The sequence below is a fragment of the Lithobates pipiens genome, unplaced genomic scaffold, assembly GCF_037356315.1.
Source record: "Lithobates pipiens isolate NorthernLeopardFrog02 unplaced genomic scaffold, aLitPip1_a1.2 Scaffold_27, whole genome shotgun sequence".
NCBI classification, from domain to species: domain Eukaryota; kingdom Metazoa; phylum Chordata; class Amphibia; order Anura; family Ranidae; genus Lithobates; species Lithobates pipiens.
The window spans coordinates 26,475,533-26,493,154 of NW_027507788.1; the positions used below are offsets into that span (position 1 = coordinate 26,475,533).

General features: G+C 43.8%; 1 protein-coding gene across 6 annotated transcripts in view; it reads right to left on the minus strand.

The window, feature by feature from the left end:
- ARHGEF1 (Rho guanine nucleotide exchange factor 1) overlaps window positions 1–17,622 on the minus strand; it is a 194,227-nt gene that overhangs the window by 91,301 nt on the left and 85,304 nt on the right. For all 6 annotated transcript variants that reach the window (XM_077456662.1, XM_077456660.1, XM_077456661.1 and 3 more), the window contains 4 exons: window positions 12,376–12,432; window positions 11,789–11,902; window positions 4,577–4,675; window positions 628–670 (listed from right to left, as the gene is read on the minus strand). In XM_077456662.1, the coding sequence (XP_077312788.1) occupies window positions 628–670; window positions 4,577–4,675; window positions 11,789–11,902; window positions 12,376–12,432 (313 nt within the window). The remainder of the gene's footprint in view (window positions 1–627; window positions 671–4,576; window positions 4,676–11,788; window positions 11,903–12,375; window positions 12,433–17,622) is intronic.

Sequence of the window (17,622 nt, forward strand, 5' to 3'; positions counted from 1 at the left end):
GGTCTCCAGTGAATGGATAGGCTGCATACTGAGGGATGTCATTGGTCTCCAGTGAATGGATAGGCTGCATACCGGGGGATGTCATTGGTCTCCAGTGAATGGATAGGCTGCATACCGGGGGATGTCATTGGTCTCCAGTGAATGGATAGGCTGCATACCGGGGGATGTCATTGGTCTCCAGTGAATGGATAGGCTGCATACCGGGGGATGTCATTGGTCTGCAGTGAATGGCTAAGCTGCACTCTCAGCAATGTCATGGCCCTATAGATTGATGTTGCATTCACAGTGAAGGATAGGCTTAATTTTTTTACAAGCCTTTGAAGTAACCTCTATCACTGGGATAATACTCTAGTTTCTTAAAAAAAAGAGGTGCACACCGCTCATTACATCAAAGGACAAGCACAAATTAGTTGAATGAAAAGCATTTTTACGGATTTAGCTTCCCACTGAGTGATCAAAGCAAGGAGCTGCCAGTTCCTGGGATCTTCAGCACTCTGCAGCTGCCATTAGCACAGGCCTTCGGAGCTTCCATATACATTCATAAAGTTCACAATCAGAATTATTTTCTACAATTTATACAGATTTCATGGAACCACTGGACTGGAAGTATAGAGCAACAGAACTCACCCAGTTCAAAGGAGACACTGTTTGGGATTTGGACACGCATGACCTAAGTGGAGGGGAAAAAAAAAGAAATATTCATTGTCATCACAGGAGCTCATAGCAATTCCTGTTCAGCTGAGAGCTGCAGACATTCAGGAATGTTGAGTCACTCATCAACAATGCTGTAAGAGATTTACTCTGCGGCTGCCGTTTGCCCTCAGACATTCTACGGGATGTACAGGAAAAAGCGCACCCAGTTGGACAGAACAAACAGCAACCATGCCCATTAACAGCAACCACTGAACTGCTTTCCTCCATTTCTTTGCCCAGTTGGTATAAACTCCATGTGCCAATATGCACATGGAGCAAACTTCAGCACATGCCTTCTACATTAATGCAAGACTGACACCACTCCAGGCAGCTCTCACCTGAGTCCTCTAAATAGGGTCCATCCTCTCCATGGAATGAGGAGTAAGGCCAAGCAACCCATTTCCCATATACAGCACATTTTATGGCTCCTGCCAGACTCTGCACCTCTCTCAATGCGTTTTATCCTCCCAAAGGGCATAGGCAAAGGAGGGCGAAACACAGGAGCAGTGGTGTTAAATGAGAGGTGTGATGAACTTCGAGCAATAAAGTTTGAGTATGGAGAATTTGGGTTGCATGCCTACACTTTGAACTTGTCATTAATGCTGGTTCCTAAACTGTAAAGCAGATTGTATTCTGATTACCTGTAAAAGATGCTGCCAATGTGGGACCAGTACATACAACTCTTTCTGGATCTGCATAGCAAGGATAGCTCTACACCGTATTTCATGTATATGAGGGCTAGTATATCACACTTTCCATCCTTAGACAAAAGGAACAAGACGCGAGTAAAGCCCCATACACACTATCAGATTTTCTGCTGATTTTTTTCTTCAGATTTACCAAAACCATATAATATGAGGTCAAACTTTAGGAGTTTCAATTTGTATGCAATCAGGCAGGCCCTTCTACTACATGGTTTTGGTAAATCTGAAGACGAAAATCAGCAGAAAATCTGATAGTGCTTATGGGGCTTTAGAGTACACAAGATGGATAATCTAGCACTGAAGTTTTACAGTATGTACAGTGCCTTGCGAAAGTATTCGGCCCCCTTGAACTTTTCAACCTTTTGCCACATTTCAGGCTTCAAACATAAAGATATACAATTTTTATTTTTTGTGAAGAATCACCAACAAGTGGGACATAATTGTGAAGTGGAACGAAATCTATTGGATTTTTGAAACTTTTTTAACTAATAAAAAAATGAAAAGTGGGGCGTGCAAAATTATTCGGCCCCCTTGCGTTAATACTTTGTAGAGTCACCTTTTGCTGCGATTACAGCTGCAAGTCGCTTGGGGTATGTCTCTATCAGTTTTGCACATCGAGAGACTGAAATTCTTGCCCATTCTTCCTTGCAAAACAGCTCGAGCTCAGTGAGGTTGGATGGAGAGCGTTTGTGAACAGCAGTTTTCAGCTCTTTCCACAGATTCTCGATTGGATTCAGGTCTGGACTTTGACTTGGCCATTCTAACACCTGGATACGTTTATTTGTGAACCATTCCTTTGTAGATTTTGCTGTATGTTTGGGATCATTGTCTTGTTGGAAGATAAATCTCTGTCCCAGTTTCAGGTCTTTTGCAGACTCCAACAGGTTTTCATCCAGAATGGTCCTGTATTTGGCTGCATCCATCTTCCCCTCAATTTTAACCATCTTCCCTGTCCCTGCTGAAGAAAAGCAGGTCCAAACCATGATGCTCCCACCACCATGTTTGACAGTGGGGATAGTGTGTTGAGGGTGATGAGCTGTGTTGCTTTTACGCCAAACATATCGTTTTGCATTGTGGGCAAAAAGTTTGATTTTGGTTTCATCTGACCAGAGCACCTTCTTCCACATGATTGGTGTGTCTCCCAGCTGGCTTGTGGCAAACTTTAGACGAGACTTTTTATGGATATTTTTGAGAAATGGCTTTCTTCTTGCCACTCTTCCATAAAGGCCAGATTTGTGCAGTGTACGACTGATTGTTGTCCTATGGACAGACTCTCCCACCTCAGCTGTAGTTCTCTGCAGTTCATCCAGAGTGATCATGGGCCTCTTGGCTGCATCTCTGATCAGTCTTCTCCTTGTCTGAGCTGAAAGTTTAGAGGGACGGCCAGGTCTTGGTAGATTTGCAGTGGTCTGATACTCCTTCCATTTCAAAATGATCGCTTGCACAGTGCTCCTTGGGATGTTTAAAGCTTGGGAAATCTTTTTGTATCCAAATCCAGCTTTAAACTTCTCCACAACAGTATTACGGACCTGCCTGGTGTGTTCCTTGGTCTTCATGATGCTCTCTGCGCTTTCAACAGAACCCTGAGACTATCACAGAGCAGGTGCATTTATACAGAGACTTGATTACACACAGGTGGATTCTATTTATCACCATCAGTCATTTAGGACATTGGATCATTCAGAGATCCTCGCTGAACTTCTGGAGTGAGTTTGCTGCACTGAAAGTAAAGGGGCCGAATAATTTTGCACACCCCACTTTTCATTTTTTTATTAGTTAAAAAAGTTTCAAAAATCCAATAGATTTCGTTCCACTTCACAGTTGTGTCCCACTTGTTGGTGATTCTTCACAAAAAGTAAAAATGTTATATCTTTATGTTTGAAGCCCAAAATATGGCAAAAGGTTGAAAAGTTCAAGGGGGCCGAATACTTTCGCAAGGCACTGTATACATGGGGGTTCTTCAAAAAGTTTCTGCATTTTTTTTTGCCAAACTAAGTTTTATACACTCACTTGCCACTTTATTAGGTACATCTTGCTAGTACAGGGTTGGACCCCCTTTTGCCTTCAGAACTGCCTTAATTCTTTGTGGCATAGATTTAACAAGGTGTTAGAAACATTTCTCAGATTTTGGTCCATAGTGACATGATAGCATCACACAGTCGCTGCAGATTTGTCAGTTGCACATCCATGAGGAGAATGTCCAGTTCCACTACATCCCAAAGGTGCTCTATTGGATGAGATCTGGTGAGTGTGGAGGCCATTGGAGTACGGTGACCTCATCGTCTTGTTTAAGAAACCAGTGGTGAGATGATTTCTGACATGGTGTATTATCCTGCTGAATGTAGCCATCAGAAGATGGGTACACTGTAGTCATGAAGGGATGGACATGGTCAGCAACAATACTCAGGTAGACTGTGGCGTTTAAATGATGCTCAATTGGTACTAAGGGGCCCAATATGTGCCAAGAAAATATCCCCCCCCCCCACCAGCCCGAACCATTGATACAAGGCAGGATGGATCCATGCTTTCATGTTGTTTATGCAAAATTCTGATTCTACCATCTGAATGTTGCAGCTCAAATCGAGACTCAGACCAGGCAACGTTTTCCCAATCTTTTATTGTCCAATTTTGGTAACCCTGTGCAAATTCTGTCTTCGGTTTCCTGTTCTTAGCTGACAGGATTGGGACCCGATGTGGTCTTCCGCTGCTGTAGCCTACCTGCTTTAAGGTGTTGTGTGTTCAGAGATGGTAATCTGCCTACCTTGGTTGTAACGAGTGATTATTTGAGTTGCTGTTGCCTCTCTTTCATCTTAAATCAATCTACCCATTCTTCTCTGACATCAACACAACTTCCACTCACTGGATATTTTCTCTTTTTCGGATCAGTCTCTGAAAAACCCTTAGGGGATGGTTGTGCATGAAAATTCCAGTAGATGGGCAGTTTTTGAACTACTCAGACCAGCCCGTCTGGCACCAACAACCATGCCATGCTCAAAGTCACTTAAATTCCCTTTCTTCCCCATTCCGAACCTCTCCTTAACAGACACCTACTATTTAAACCTTTTAGGTGCTCATAGGGCCACTGTAACAATTTTTAAATCTATCCAAAAACAGTTTAAAAATTTGGCATTCAATATAGTTGAAACCATCTTCAATGCACCCCACAACTTGATACTCACCGCTCCTTTCATGAGGAACGTATTGTAGAAGTCCAAGAAAAGCTTTTTTCCCTCTTTGGCAGTGAGGTTTCTCAAGATCTCCACGTGCAGGTAGCAGAGCTACAGGTGAAAAGAAGGAACAAACTTTAAGAAGAGAGCAAGAAGAAGTTCAAGTCAGTTCTTTAGCCAAGCATTAGAGGTCCCACAGATGGACACCTAGAGCAGGTATGTACTACATTGCGATTCACAACATCAGAACCACAGTCTGTGCACTTCCCAGAGACTTTACAGAGATGTATTCAGATGATGAGAGGCTATTGATTTGCACACAACTGATGTGATCAGTTATATGATCCATTTTAGGAGAAATAAAACTAGACTGAGGTACTGGAAACATTGAAGAAGACCTTCAGTCTAGAGTAGACACAAGTCTTTCTATAGTTTCTAACAGCAGTCTTGTTTGAAGCTCTAAAACAGTGGTCTCCAAACTGTGGGCCAGAGACGGCCATTTGCCCGTTTTTATTCGGCCCGTAGGGCACCATTCCTGTCATTGATACAAGACTTTATTCCTTCTACTGAAATCAGAAACGAAGCACCATTCTTTCCATTGATATCAACAGTGGGGCCCTTTTCCTTCCACTGACACCAACAATTGGGCATACTGCCTTCCACTGATATAAACGTTAGGACACTATTGCTCCTACAGACACCAATGATGGAGCACGCGTTTTGAGATCTCTGCTCTAAAGTAAATATCATTTCCGTTACTGCTCATGTAATGATCCAATTGTATTCCACTTTTTCTATATTGCATTTAAAATACAGTGAGAACCTGACGTTAATAATAGGTGGGTGAAGCTGGTAGCTCAAGTGCAGGGATCTTACCACTGGAGTCTATGAGCGGTATAGGATAACCCAACCAACTGCCAGCCAATCAAAATGTATACATACCTTTTAAGGCTTGTTACTTCACTTTAATATTGGATTAAATGGGGAAAGGGTTAGAACACCAATCAAGTTTAAAATATTGTCTGTGTCCTCAATGAAATCCCCCCTTGCGTCTTGTTCTGTTTCAAATCCGTCACATGAACAGGAAGTTAGAGGTGAACCTCCCTAGTGGAGGCACAGATAGCAAAAACCCTAAGCCCTTGTACACACAGTGGGACATTCTGACAACCAAATCCGTTGGATTTTGTCCGACGGATTTTGTCCGATGGATTTTGTCCGAAACTGTTGCATACACACGGTCGGACAAAGTTGTCGGAAAATCTGATTGTACATAAGGTGATGACGTTATTTTGTTACGACGGCACTACGTTCAGGCTAGTAGCCAATAGATTTGGTCTAGGAATTTGATCTGAGCATGCGTGGCACTTTGTCCGTCGGATTAGGCTACACATGATCGGAGTATGTCCGATCGGAGCAGTTTAAATTTGGTCCGACGGATATTCCGAAGGAAACAGTCCAATGCATACCACACACAGTCGCAATATCCGACAATACGGTCCGATAGGACACATTCCAACGGAATCTCCGACCGTGTGTACAAGGGCTAACAGAGGTTCTCTATCCAAAGCTACAAAGATTTTTGCCTTGACCATTGACTGGATAACATAAAACAAAAACAAAAATATTCCCTAAGCCTCTTCACTTTTAGATAGTGTTGGTGCTAATTTTGTCTAAAGCAGACCATACAGTATGCAGTTTTCTTTCCTTCAACCACGGGTGACTGACTGTGTTGAATAAGGAATCCCTCCTGCAGTTCTATTGTGTTTTGCTTTAGGGACCCCTCCCCACTGGCACAGTACAATGATCACTGCCAGCAGCTGGGCGAAAACACCCAACAGGCTGGTTGTATTGAAGTTGATCAATAGATAGACTTTAGTGCAACCAGCCTGCCCATAGACAAATTGAAATTTGCCTGGTTCCTGCTAAACCAGCTGAATTTTGTCCCGTCTATGGCCAGCTTAACTCTGGGCCACATGTAGCAAACACAAGGCCCGTGGGCTCAATCCGACCCGCCAGACCATTTCATGTGGCCCCGCCACCTCTCCTGCGGCACCCCCCACTTGTCTCCACCTTCACCTGGTCTCTGCAGTTGGTAGCAGAGAGGAAGAGAGAACTCCCCCCACCAGATCTTGCACTTCTCCATGCAGCCACTTGTCTCCATCTCCCCTGGTCTCAGCATTCAGCAGACTCCAGTGGCTGACTCCAGCCCTCCTCTGGTGTTCCTCCAGACTCAGGAATTTCTGCTTCCCAGCTCCACATCAGCTTCTTCCAGGCAGCAGAACAAGGTGAGGGGGGTACACTGTGATGTAGGGGAGGGTGGAGGACCTTCTGATGTAAGGGGTTGGATGTGGGGTGCTAGTCACCTAGTCTTACAGATACAACCAGATCTTTGATGGCAACCATAATGTGAAATTGAGTTTGACACCTCTGCTATAGACAGACACCAGACTTATATACAACATAAACATAAAAAAAAAATACAGTACTAAAGTTTCAACTGCTGCTTTTCCCCACAATAGATTTGACTAAATCAACTAGTAAAAGAAACCCCAAATCCAAAGTACTGCCTTATACAAACTGAATGATCAAAACTACAAAAATGTCCAAAAACAAGCAGCACAGCTCCATCTGTGAAATTCAAGTAGTATGTAATAGGAAAAGCTGTGTAAAATAAAGTCCGGCCAGGCTTCATACTATTGGGCAAATCCAAACACGTCTGACAGATTCTAGTTGTTGACTGTGTTACCAATGGGAACGTCTAGCCTCGCTCTCTTTTCTGGGGTCCACAGTCACCATTTAACAAAAGTGAGGGGAATCGCAACATTTTTTTACTATAACAGAAATGGGGGGGGGGGGGGGATCTCCCAATAGTGCCATTTGTTCTGGTAACAACTGTTTGAGGGCATTTCCCCTCATTGTGGGGAGATGTCTGATTACTTTGTGTTGTATCTCTGGACACAAGAAGCACTGGGAAATCTCCTTGATGGGGACAAGAACAGCAAATCTGGTCTTTGCTGCACCCATTTACATTGGCATAACCTGTCTTTTGAGCAAAAAAATAAAATGAGATCTGGTATCTGCTTATTTGAGTCCACTTAATGTGTAAGTAAACCCCCCTATCATTTTCAGCCAAGGAAGCTGCCATCTTTGCCTCTGTTTAACCTCTAGAGATCCGTGCTATAGCCGAATGACGGCTACAGCACGGACCTGCTTTGCTGGGACTACGTCTATTGACGTCGTCCCGTGCACGAGCGGCCTGCGCGGCGCACTCTGTGATCGGCGAGTCTATGAGACTGGCCTGATCATGGATCCGAGCAAGGGGTCGATCCCGACCCCTTACCACGTGATCAGCTGTCAGCCAATGACAGCTGATCATGTGACAAAACAGAGCCGGTAATCGGCTATTTTTCCTCCTCGCGCTGACAGCACGAGGAGGAAAAAAAAAAAGAAGCAGATCACCGGCGGCCCCTGACAGTGCCACCTATAGAATAAAAAAGTGCCCCCCATTAGTGCCCACAGTGCCCCCCATTAGTGCCCACAGTGCCACCCATTAGTGCCCACAGTGCCACCTATCAGTGCCCACAATCTGCCACAAAAACAGTGCTGCACCTCAGTGCCACATATCCGTGCCCATCAGTGTCATCTACCAGTGCACATCAGTGCCCAGCAGTGCCGCCCATCAGTGCCCAGCAGTGCCACCTATCAGTGCCACCTATCAGTGCCCATCTATCAGTGGTACCCATCAGTGCCCATCCATGCCACCTATCCGTGCCACCCATCCATGCCACCCATCCGTGCCATCTTATCTGTACCCATCTTTGCCCATCAGTGCCACCTTATCTGTGCCCATCAGTACTGCCTTATCTGTGCCCATCGGTGCCACCTTATCTGTGCCTATTAGTGCCCAACAGTGCAGCCTATCAGTGCCCACCAGCGCCACCTCATCAGCGCATTTCAATGAAGGAGAAAAATTACCTGTTTGCTAAATTTTATAACAAACTATTAAACATGACTTTTTATTTTTTTTTATTTTGCATCTTTTTTTGTTTGTTTAGCAAAAAATAAAACTCCCAAAGAATTAAATACCACCAAAAGAAAGCTCTATTTGTGGGAAAAAAATGATAAAAATTTAATTTGGGTACAGTGTTGTAGGACCGCGCAATTGTCATTCAAAGTGCATCAGCTCTGAAAGCTGAAAATTCGTCTGGGCAGGAGGGGGGTTTAAGTGCCCAGTAAGCAAGTGGTTAATCTACAACTGCCATGATCAGTCATGACACCAGCCATTGGATGGTTTGACCGTTTAGTTGAGAGCACAACCAATGGGAGCGTTACATTTTTGGCACATGTCGTAAATGAAACGGTTTTATGAATGGGGTTACTTCCGCTTTAAGTCAAAATTCCTGAGCCTAGATGAAGGGCAATTTAGCACCCGAAATGTGTTGGATTTTTATTTTTCTGTTTGCTATGAACCAGTCTTATCATTAAAAAGTTTGGACTGTTGAAATTTCCTAACCTATCTGGTCATTCATATTCGCCATGGACCACCTATGGGTCTTTAAACACTGTTGTATGTATTGTATTGAGAGATATGTGGCAGAATGGAATGTGATTTTGTAACTGTAATTATTCATTATTTTTTATTGCTATTTATCCTTGTAATTGGTTGTTAAATTGCATAAAGTCAATAAAAAACATTTGAATATTATTAATTATTAAAAATAAAAAAAAACTCTGAACTTATGGAGATTTGGCACTCTCAGTGTGTGGATTCTCAACTATGGATCTCCCCATTTTAGGGGTGCTGCCAAACCGAAGCTGGTGTGCCCAGTGGTAATTGTATTGACCCACTGACCACCTGTTAACATTGCCTCATTTTTAGTTTAGCAATAGAAACCTAATAGGTGTCCTAACCTTCCCAAATCCACCCTAACCTAGGAAAAAAAAAAAAAAAAAAAAGGTTTGTGGAATCAGACATAAAAGGTATCATCCTCCTATACGTTTGTTATTTTGACAAAAAGTAGGATTGTTGTGATGGTTGTAAAGAGACAGACAAAAGACATTAAGAAGCCGTCAGACACACCTTGTATAATGGAGCTGACCCTCTGAGAGCAGCAAGAAAGGAAGAAAGACAAGTAAACACACAATTCACAGACATGAAATACAAGACTCTGGTGTTTAGTACCTTTCCTGTCCTGGTCTGCCTGGGAAACTGAATAGAATTCCCAGATTTTAAGACAACACAAAAAGGGGGAGACATGACATGCGCTAATATTGTAACTTCTTAGAGAAGAAAATGTTATACACTTAAAATAGCATGAGTTATATAGCAACTATGAAACAAAAATAAAACAATTTACACTATTAAAAGCATTCATAACAAAATTACATAAAAAAAAAAATAATTGTACCCAAAGTGTGCCCATTGGGGGCCAAATCAGACAAATCAGAGCAGAGATGTACAGAAAGGGTCATGAACAACAGTAGGGGACATGCTGCAAAACGTGGACCATTTTTAATATAAAGAAAAACATAATTCTAACTGTTAAATTAAAAAAAACAAAAAGGCTACTATATGGACCATCTATTCTCAACCAGGATTCCTCCAGAGGTTGCTAGGGATTCCCTCACCTGAGGCTCATTGACCTCCCATATAAAGGTACCTCTGTAACGCGGGGGTCACTGCCACTTGGCAGAGTCAGCAGTATTACACCAATGATCTTTTTTGCTGTCTGTTAGGCTGGAATTCTTCCCACTGGTCACCACTGGAAGGGGGCATTTTCCCACTATTTGGTTTTAGCAGGGGTTCCCAGAGACCTGGTAATTTTGGGGGGTTCGGTGTGGAATGGTGGTATTTGGACCATCACTGTAAGGGGGCATTCTTCACACTAGCCAATGTAAGGGAGCATTCTTCCCACTGGCCACCAATGTAAGGGGGCATTCTTCCCACTGGCCACCAATGTAAGGGGGCATTCTTCCCACTGGCCACCAATGTAAGGGGGCATTCTTCCCACTGGCCACCAATGTAAGGGGGCATTCTTCCCACTGGTCACCAATGTAAGGGGGCATTCTTCCCACTGGCCACCAATGTAAGGGGGCATTCTTCCCACTGGCCACCAATGTAAGGGGGCATTCTTCCCACTGGTCACCAATGTAAGGGGGCATTCTTCCCACTGGCCACCAATGTAAGGGGGCATTCTTCCCACTGGTCACCAATGTAAGGGGGCATTCTTTCCACTGGCCACCACTGTAAGGAGGCATTCTTCCCACTGGTCACCACTGTAAGGAGCATTCTTCCCACTGGTCACTACTGTAAGGGGGCATTCTTCTCACTGGCCACCAATGTAAGGGGACACTCTTCCCACTGGCCACCAATGTAAGGGGCATTCTTCCCACTGGTCACCACTGTAAGGAGGAATTCTTCCCACTGGTCACCACTGTAAGGAGGCATTCTTCCCACTGGTCACCACTGTAAGGAGCATTCTTCCCACTGGTCACTACTGCAAGGGGGCATTCTTCTCACTGACCTCCAATGTAAGGGAGCATTCTTCTCACTGGCCACCACTGTAAGGGGACACTCTTCCCACTGGCCACCAATGTAAGGGGCATTCTTCCTACTTGCCACCACTGTAAGGGATCATTCTTCCCACTGATTGGTTTTAGCAGGGGTTCCACAAGACCTGGTAATTATTTCAGGGGTTCCTCTGGGGTGAAAAGGTTGAGAAAGGCTGTTCCAGAGGTTGCTAGGGCTGTGGCTAATAGTTTAAGGGCCAGCACCACTTGGCAGAGCCATCGGCACAACATCAATTCTCTTTTTTCTGTCTGTAAAGCTGCCCATAGATGAGTAATAATTCTATAAAAAATTCTTAGGTAAAAAGAATGTTCTAAGAAAGATTTATTTTTTTAATCATTAGTGAGACAAATCGATGTTAATTTTCGACCACAGTGAAGAGAAAAACGCAAAAGGAAGAAGGATGGATTTTTTTTCTCGAACAAACGGATTTCTAACAGTGTATGTGGTTTTTGTTCAGTAAAGTCCATTCATTCCAAAATCTCATGATAAAGGCAAATTGAATCCTTCAAACTACATTTGAATATTCTGAGAATTTTTGTACAAATTTTCCTAAGAATTTTTGTTCGAAATTCTAACCATCTTTGACCACTACTTTCTACCCACTGGCTTTCCATTTTCACAGGTATGGTACAGGCAAGTAGCTGTTATCTTACCACTGGGCTTGGGTCAAACTGTAGTACAACATGATGTAGAAACACCATAATATAAGCCGGGTGCTCTTTTACTAGTTCAATGCTCTGGAAATAGCTGCTTTGGTCATCAACATTCTGTAAAGACAATGAGGGGACAACATTAAATGCAATCTGAAATCTACCATGTTTCATTATCACACCCAACCTCCTGGCTCTATACACCCCCCCCCCCCCACCCATCCCATCCAGCAAGACAGATTGCACATCCGTTTGTCAAAATTACCCCCAGCCAAGTGAATGTATGGGTTCTGAACTCTTCAATCACTCCCATGGAGCTTCCAAATAGGAGCTTGTATGTAGAAGCTTCGTAGGAATGAATGGACAAGCAGAGCACATGTGCAATAAATTATTCTGCCGTGAAGTAAGCTGCTAGGAGGAGAGAGCACAGCGAGCATCAGGGTGACCTTATTAGTCAGCTGCTGCTCCTTCACTGTCCAATCAGCAGGCTGGGGATGATGACATCAATGTAATTGAAAAATCAACCCGTGCTATGTGTGCTCATCAATTCCAAAGTAAAGGCAAATTTGGAAGGCTCAGCAAATACTGACCGGCTCAATATCATTCTCAAAGTCTTCATCCTCCGCTCCTATGATGGAGTGGGAACCCTGGAATGAAAAGAAAAAATAAAATTTTCCTTAAAAGAAAAAATACACTAGTCATGCTCAGCCAAAATAACAGTGTTTATAAGTGGACCATAATTCAGATGTTAACAGCTAACGCAGGTTTGGTATGATGGATAAATACACACTGAAAGGCCAACAATGCAAACTTTTCCTGACTTCTTCCCCAGGCTCCATTCTTTGGTTAAATAATCTTGTGACCCTCTTCAATAGGGATCACATGACCAGATACGTTTCGCTTTTCTTTTTGTGAGAAACACAAGCAGCATTTATTAAATCAATGTAAACCTGAATAGAAAAAAAAAAAAAAAAAAGAAGAGGGCGCACCAGCCTTGTGCATTATCCTTTTTAATATTTTTTCTTCTAATAAATACATCAAACTACTCCCAAAGATGGAAAGAAAACGACACTGTAACAATCTTTGGCTTGTGACAATCCGTCTACTGTTAGCCGTCTCCAGATCCTGAAGAGAGGACGTGTGAACCATTGCTTGCCGACGCGTTTCAAAGGATTACCTTCTTCCTTAGAGACTAGGCTCTGAGGAAGAAGGTAATCCTTCCAAAGCCTGTAAGCAGGCATCCACTCAGCTGCCACCAGGTCCTCTCGCCTTGTTGTGTCACTGCCACATCACCAGCCGTCCCATTAAACTGAATGGGACTGTCGGTGAGTCAACAGCAGGTCAGAGGAGGAGCCACTGAGGGACAGAGATGTCAGTTGCTCTTTAACCTCCCTGGTGGTATGATTATTTCGGATTTTAGGTGCTGAAAGCGGTACCATTATTTTGCATGAAAATTTGGCGTTTTATATTGTAGTCCTGTAATTCTTAGGAATAACTCACTTAAATCTGTCCAAACCAGAGTCTAGCAGACATCCCCGGTATGATAACGTTTAAAAAATTAAATCATAATTTAACCACTTTCAGACCGGACCATTTTGCTGGTCAATGACCAGAGGTCTTTTTACAATTTGGCACTGCGCTGCTTTAACTGGTAATTGCGCGGTCATGCAATGTTGTACCCAAACAAAATTTGCGTCCTTTTTTTCCCACAAATAGAGCTTTCTTTTAAAGGTATTTGACTGACTCTGCGATTTTTATTTTTTGCGGTATAAGCGTAAAAAGACCGCAAATTTTGAAAAAAAATGATATTTTCTACTTTTTGTTATTAGAAAAATCCAATAAACTCAATTTTAGTCATACATTTAGGCCAAAATGTATTCAGCCACATGTCTTTGGTAAAAAAAAAGTCAATAACTGTATATTTATTGGTTTGCGCAAAAGTTGTGACATCTACAAACTAAGGTACGTTTTCTGGAATTTACGCAGCTTTTAGTTTACGACTGCCTATCTCATTTCTTGAGGTGCTAAAATGGCAGGGCAGTACAAAACCCCCCCAAATGACCCCATTTTGGAAAGTAGACCCCCTAAGGAAATTGATAAGAGGCATGTTGAGCCCATTCAATATTTTATTTTTTTGCCTCAAGCGATTGAATAATGACAATGTTTTTTTTTACACAAAGTTGTCACTAAATTATATATTGCTCACACATGCTATGGGCATATGTGAAATGACACCCCAAAATAAATTCTGCTGCTTCTCTTGAGTACGGGGATACCACATATGTGGGACTTTTTGGGAGCCTAGCCGCGTACGGGGCCCCGAAAACCAAGCACCGCCTTCAGGCTTTCTAAGGGCGTAAATTTTTGATTTCACTTCTCACTACCTATTACAGTTTTGAAGGCCATAAAATGCCAAGATGGCACAAAACCCCCACAAATGACCCCATTTTAGAAAGTAGACACCCCAAGCTATTTGCTGAGAGGCATGTTGAGTCCATGGAATATTTTATATTTTGCCACAAGTTGCGGGAAAATTACAAACTTTTTTTTTTCACAAAGTTGTCACTAAATGATATATTGCTCACGCATGCCATGGGCATATGTGAAATGACACCCCAAAATAAATTCTGCTGCTTCTCCTGAGTACGGGCATACCACATATGTGGGACTTTTTGGGAGCCTAGCCGCGTACGGGGCCCCGAAAACCAAGCACCGCCTTCAGGCTTTCTAAGGGCGTTACAGTTTTGAAGGCCATAAAATGCCAAGATGGCACAAACCCCCCCCAAATGACCCCATTTTGGAAAGTAGACACCCCTAAATTTAGGGGTACACTAGTGAGACTAGGTAATAAATGGCGGGTGCCCTGAAACTATAAAAAAATAACTAACCAACCAGCGTCACCTGTAACAGTTATATGGTGATCACTGGTGAAAGGGTTAACTAGGGGGCAATCAGGGGGCTTTATGCGGTAGTATATGGGGGTCCCTGGCGCTATAAAAAGCTGCGGCGAACCTAAATACCTACCTGCCTAACTAGCGTCACCTGTGACACTAATACAGCGATCAGAAAAACGATCGCTTATTAGGCTGGGTTCACACTGGAGCGATGCAGGAACGCCACGAATCCGCGGCGGGTTCCCGCATCACATGCCTCCCGGCGGCAGTTCACACTGCCCTATGCGAACTGCTGGGAGTGTCAGTGAAATGTTAATGACACCCCCAGATCAGTTCGCATATCGCAGTGCGATCTGCAAACTCGGATCGCATGGTGTGAACACCCATGCGATCCGATTCTGCTGCGGACCAAAAAAAGGGTCCCGTGCGAGTTTGCGGCGGGTGCGACGCGAATTCAGCCATACTATCTGTATGGCTGAACTCGAATCGCACAGAGATTGGATGTGATTTGCACTGCAGTGCGGTGCGAATCACATCCGATCTCGTACACCGCTGCAATGTGAACCCAGCCTTAGTGACACTGGCGACGGGGGGTGATCACGGGGTTAAACCTTTATTGGGGGGGTTAGGGGGTACCTTAGAACTAAAGGGGGCTAACCCTAACTGCCCTAACAGTTATTACAGTCACAAATGACACCAATGCAAAAAAATATAAAAAATGCAATTGGTGTCACTGTGACTGGGGGGGCAGGGGTAATTGGGGGGTGATCGGGGGGTGAAGGGGGGGTGTGAGTGTGCCTGGCATGTTCTACTGTGTAGTGTCGTGTTGGTGCAACTCACCGATCCTCTCTCCTCTGTGCCGCAACTAAAAATACCGACACGGAGGAGAGATTACATCACTTCCTCTGCATGTGTTTACATTACAGGAGAGGAAGTGATGTCACGGAGCATTTCCATTCGTCGGGAGCGATCGCGAGGGGGTGGCCGATCGGGCCCCCCACCCGCGGGAAGGCAGGGACGTATATATATGCCCATATGCCTGCCCGTGCCATTCTGTCGACGTATATTGTCGTGCGGCGGTCGGCAAGTGGATAATAAATAACTATAAATAATTATACCAAATAATAATAAAAAATATTCAATGATGTAATCAAATCAAAAACACTGAAATTTGCTTAGTTGCAGAATTGTCGCTGTCATTACTTTTCAGTGTTTGATGACGGATCTCCCCACAAATCGCTATCGCTCAATTCTGCGAGTGATTCCAATTTATTATCGCTGTTTTCTAGCTGGTCTAAAACCTCTTTTGATGTAAAGGGACAGTTTTGGTTGCTATGGACAATCTCCAGTTTCCAGGCATAAAGAACAGTTTTTATATTATAAAACTACATGCAGAGCACTGGGCAGACCACTAGGGACAAAGGGGATGTGAAATAATTACATACAGCAATGTAATCTGCAAGATTACATTATACTGTATGTAATGTGTGCGTTTTACTTTTTGAATTTGGCGCCGATCTCCGTCCCCGTGCGTCGCAACGCTTGCAGGGAACGGAGCCCGGCGATGTGATACATCGAGCGGAGGACGGCTCGCTCACACAGCGGGGGGACATCGCTGGATCCAGGGGACAAGGCAAGTAAACTCATCCTGGATCCAGCGATGCGGTCCCAAGTCTTGCTCGGGGTTACCGCTAATGGTGCTGAATTTTCACCCCGAGCCAGACTCGGGAATACTGCCAGGGGGGTTAAAAATGATGATTTAATCAGTCTATTTACATTAAACCTTTTTACTAGTGATTTAAATCCACCCTGATGCTGCCAAAATTATTGTGTGCTGCAAGTTGCCTCCAGCATTGTTCCCGTTTCTGCTTCCTGGAGCCCAGAGCACCTAAGCAGCAGTAAATCATAAAGCGGAACTAAACCCATCGATTTAATGGTTTCAAAAAACAGTTACATTCTTGAAATGCCGGGATTGCCAACTGTCACATTTGCTTGTGTCATCAACCAAACTGTCAAACCATCAAATGTCTGGTGTCATAACTGATCACATGTGCAGCATCATGGCAGTTGCAGATCAAATAGAAGCAGCTTCATTGGCTGTAAAGGATAGGAGGGTTTAATTCCACTTTAATGCTGTCAGCAAATTGGCCTCTACAAATTCATCAGTGCCTAAAATTAGAGACCAACTGAGCATGTGCAGAGCAGGGTGAGGCAGGGTATTACTGAATCATAAACAGTATAGACCAATGATGGCGAACCTTGGCACTCCAGAAGTTGTGGAACTACATTTCCCATGATGCTCATGCACTCTGCGGTGTAGTGGAGCATCATGGGAAATGTAGTTCCAAAACATCTGGGGTGCCAAGGTTCACCATCACTGGTATAGACACTTATTTTTTATGTTTCACATAGCTATACCTGAAAAGGGGGCCAGCAAGAAGTGATCTAGTAGGGACTTAATTTTTTGACTAAAGTTCGACTAGTGCTACCTTGTCCATGTAGGGTAAATGATATAGTCTCTGCAAAACACACCATTGATCACTTTATATTCCCTTTGCTTTCTCACTAATTTTTGCTCCTCAGCAGCTGGCACTGTTTCAGCAACCTGGGAGATTGGCGACTGCACCTCCCTGGACACTGTCACAGGGTAGGTCACATCCCTCCTGTGTTGTGGCACACATTTTTGTCAGGTGCAGAGGATCTTGTAGGGAAGTGCAGTTAAGGTGGCTACAAAAAGACTGGGGGTGCCTTATGCAAAGACACTGTCACTTTGTCCTGCACGTGGCAAGGCATGAGTGTTTCTCTATAGCAGTGGTTCCCAACCTCCGTCCTCAAAGTACCCCCAACGGGTCATGTTTTTAGGGTTTTCCGCACCTTGCACAAATGCTTTAAACCAATGTCAATGGCTTGGTATTTATGACAGTTTAGCTAAGGAAAATTCCC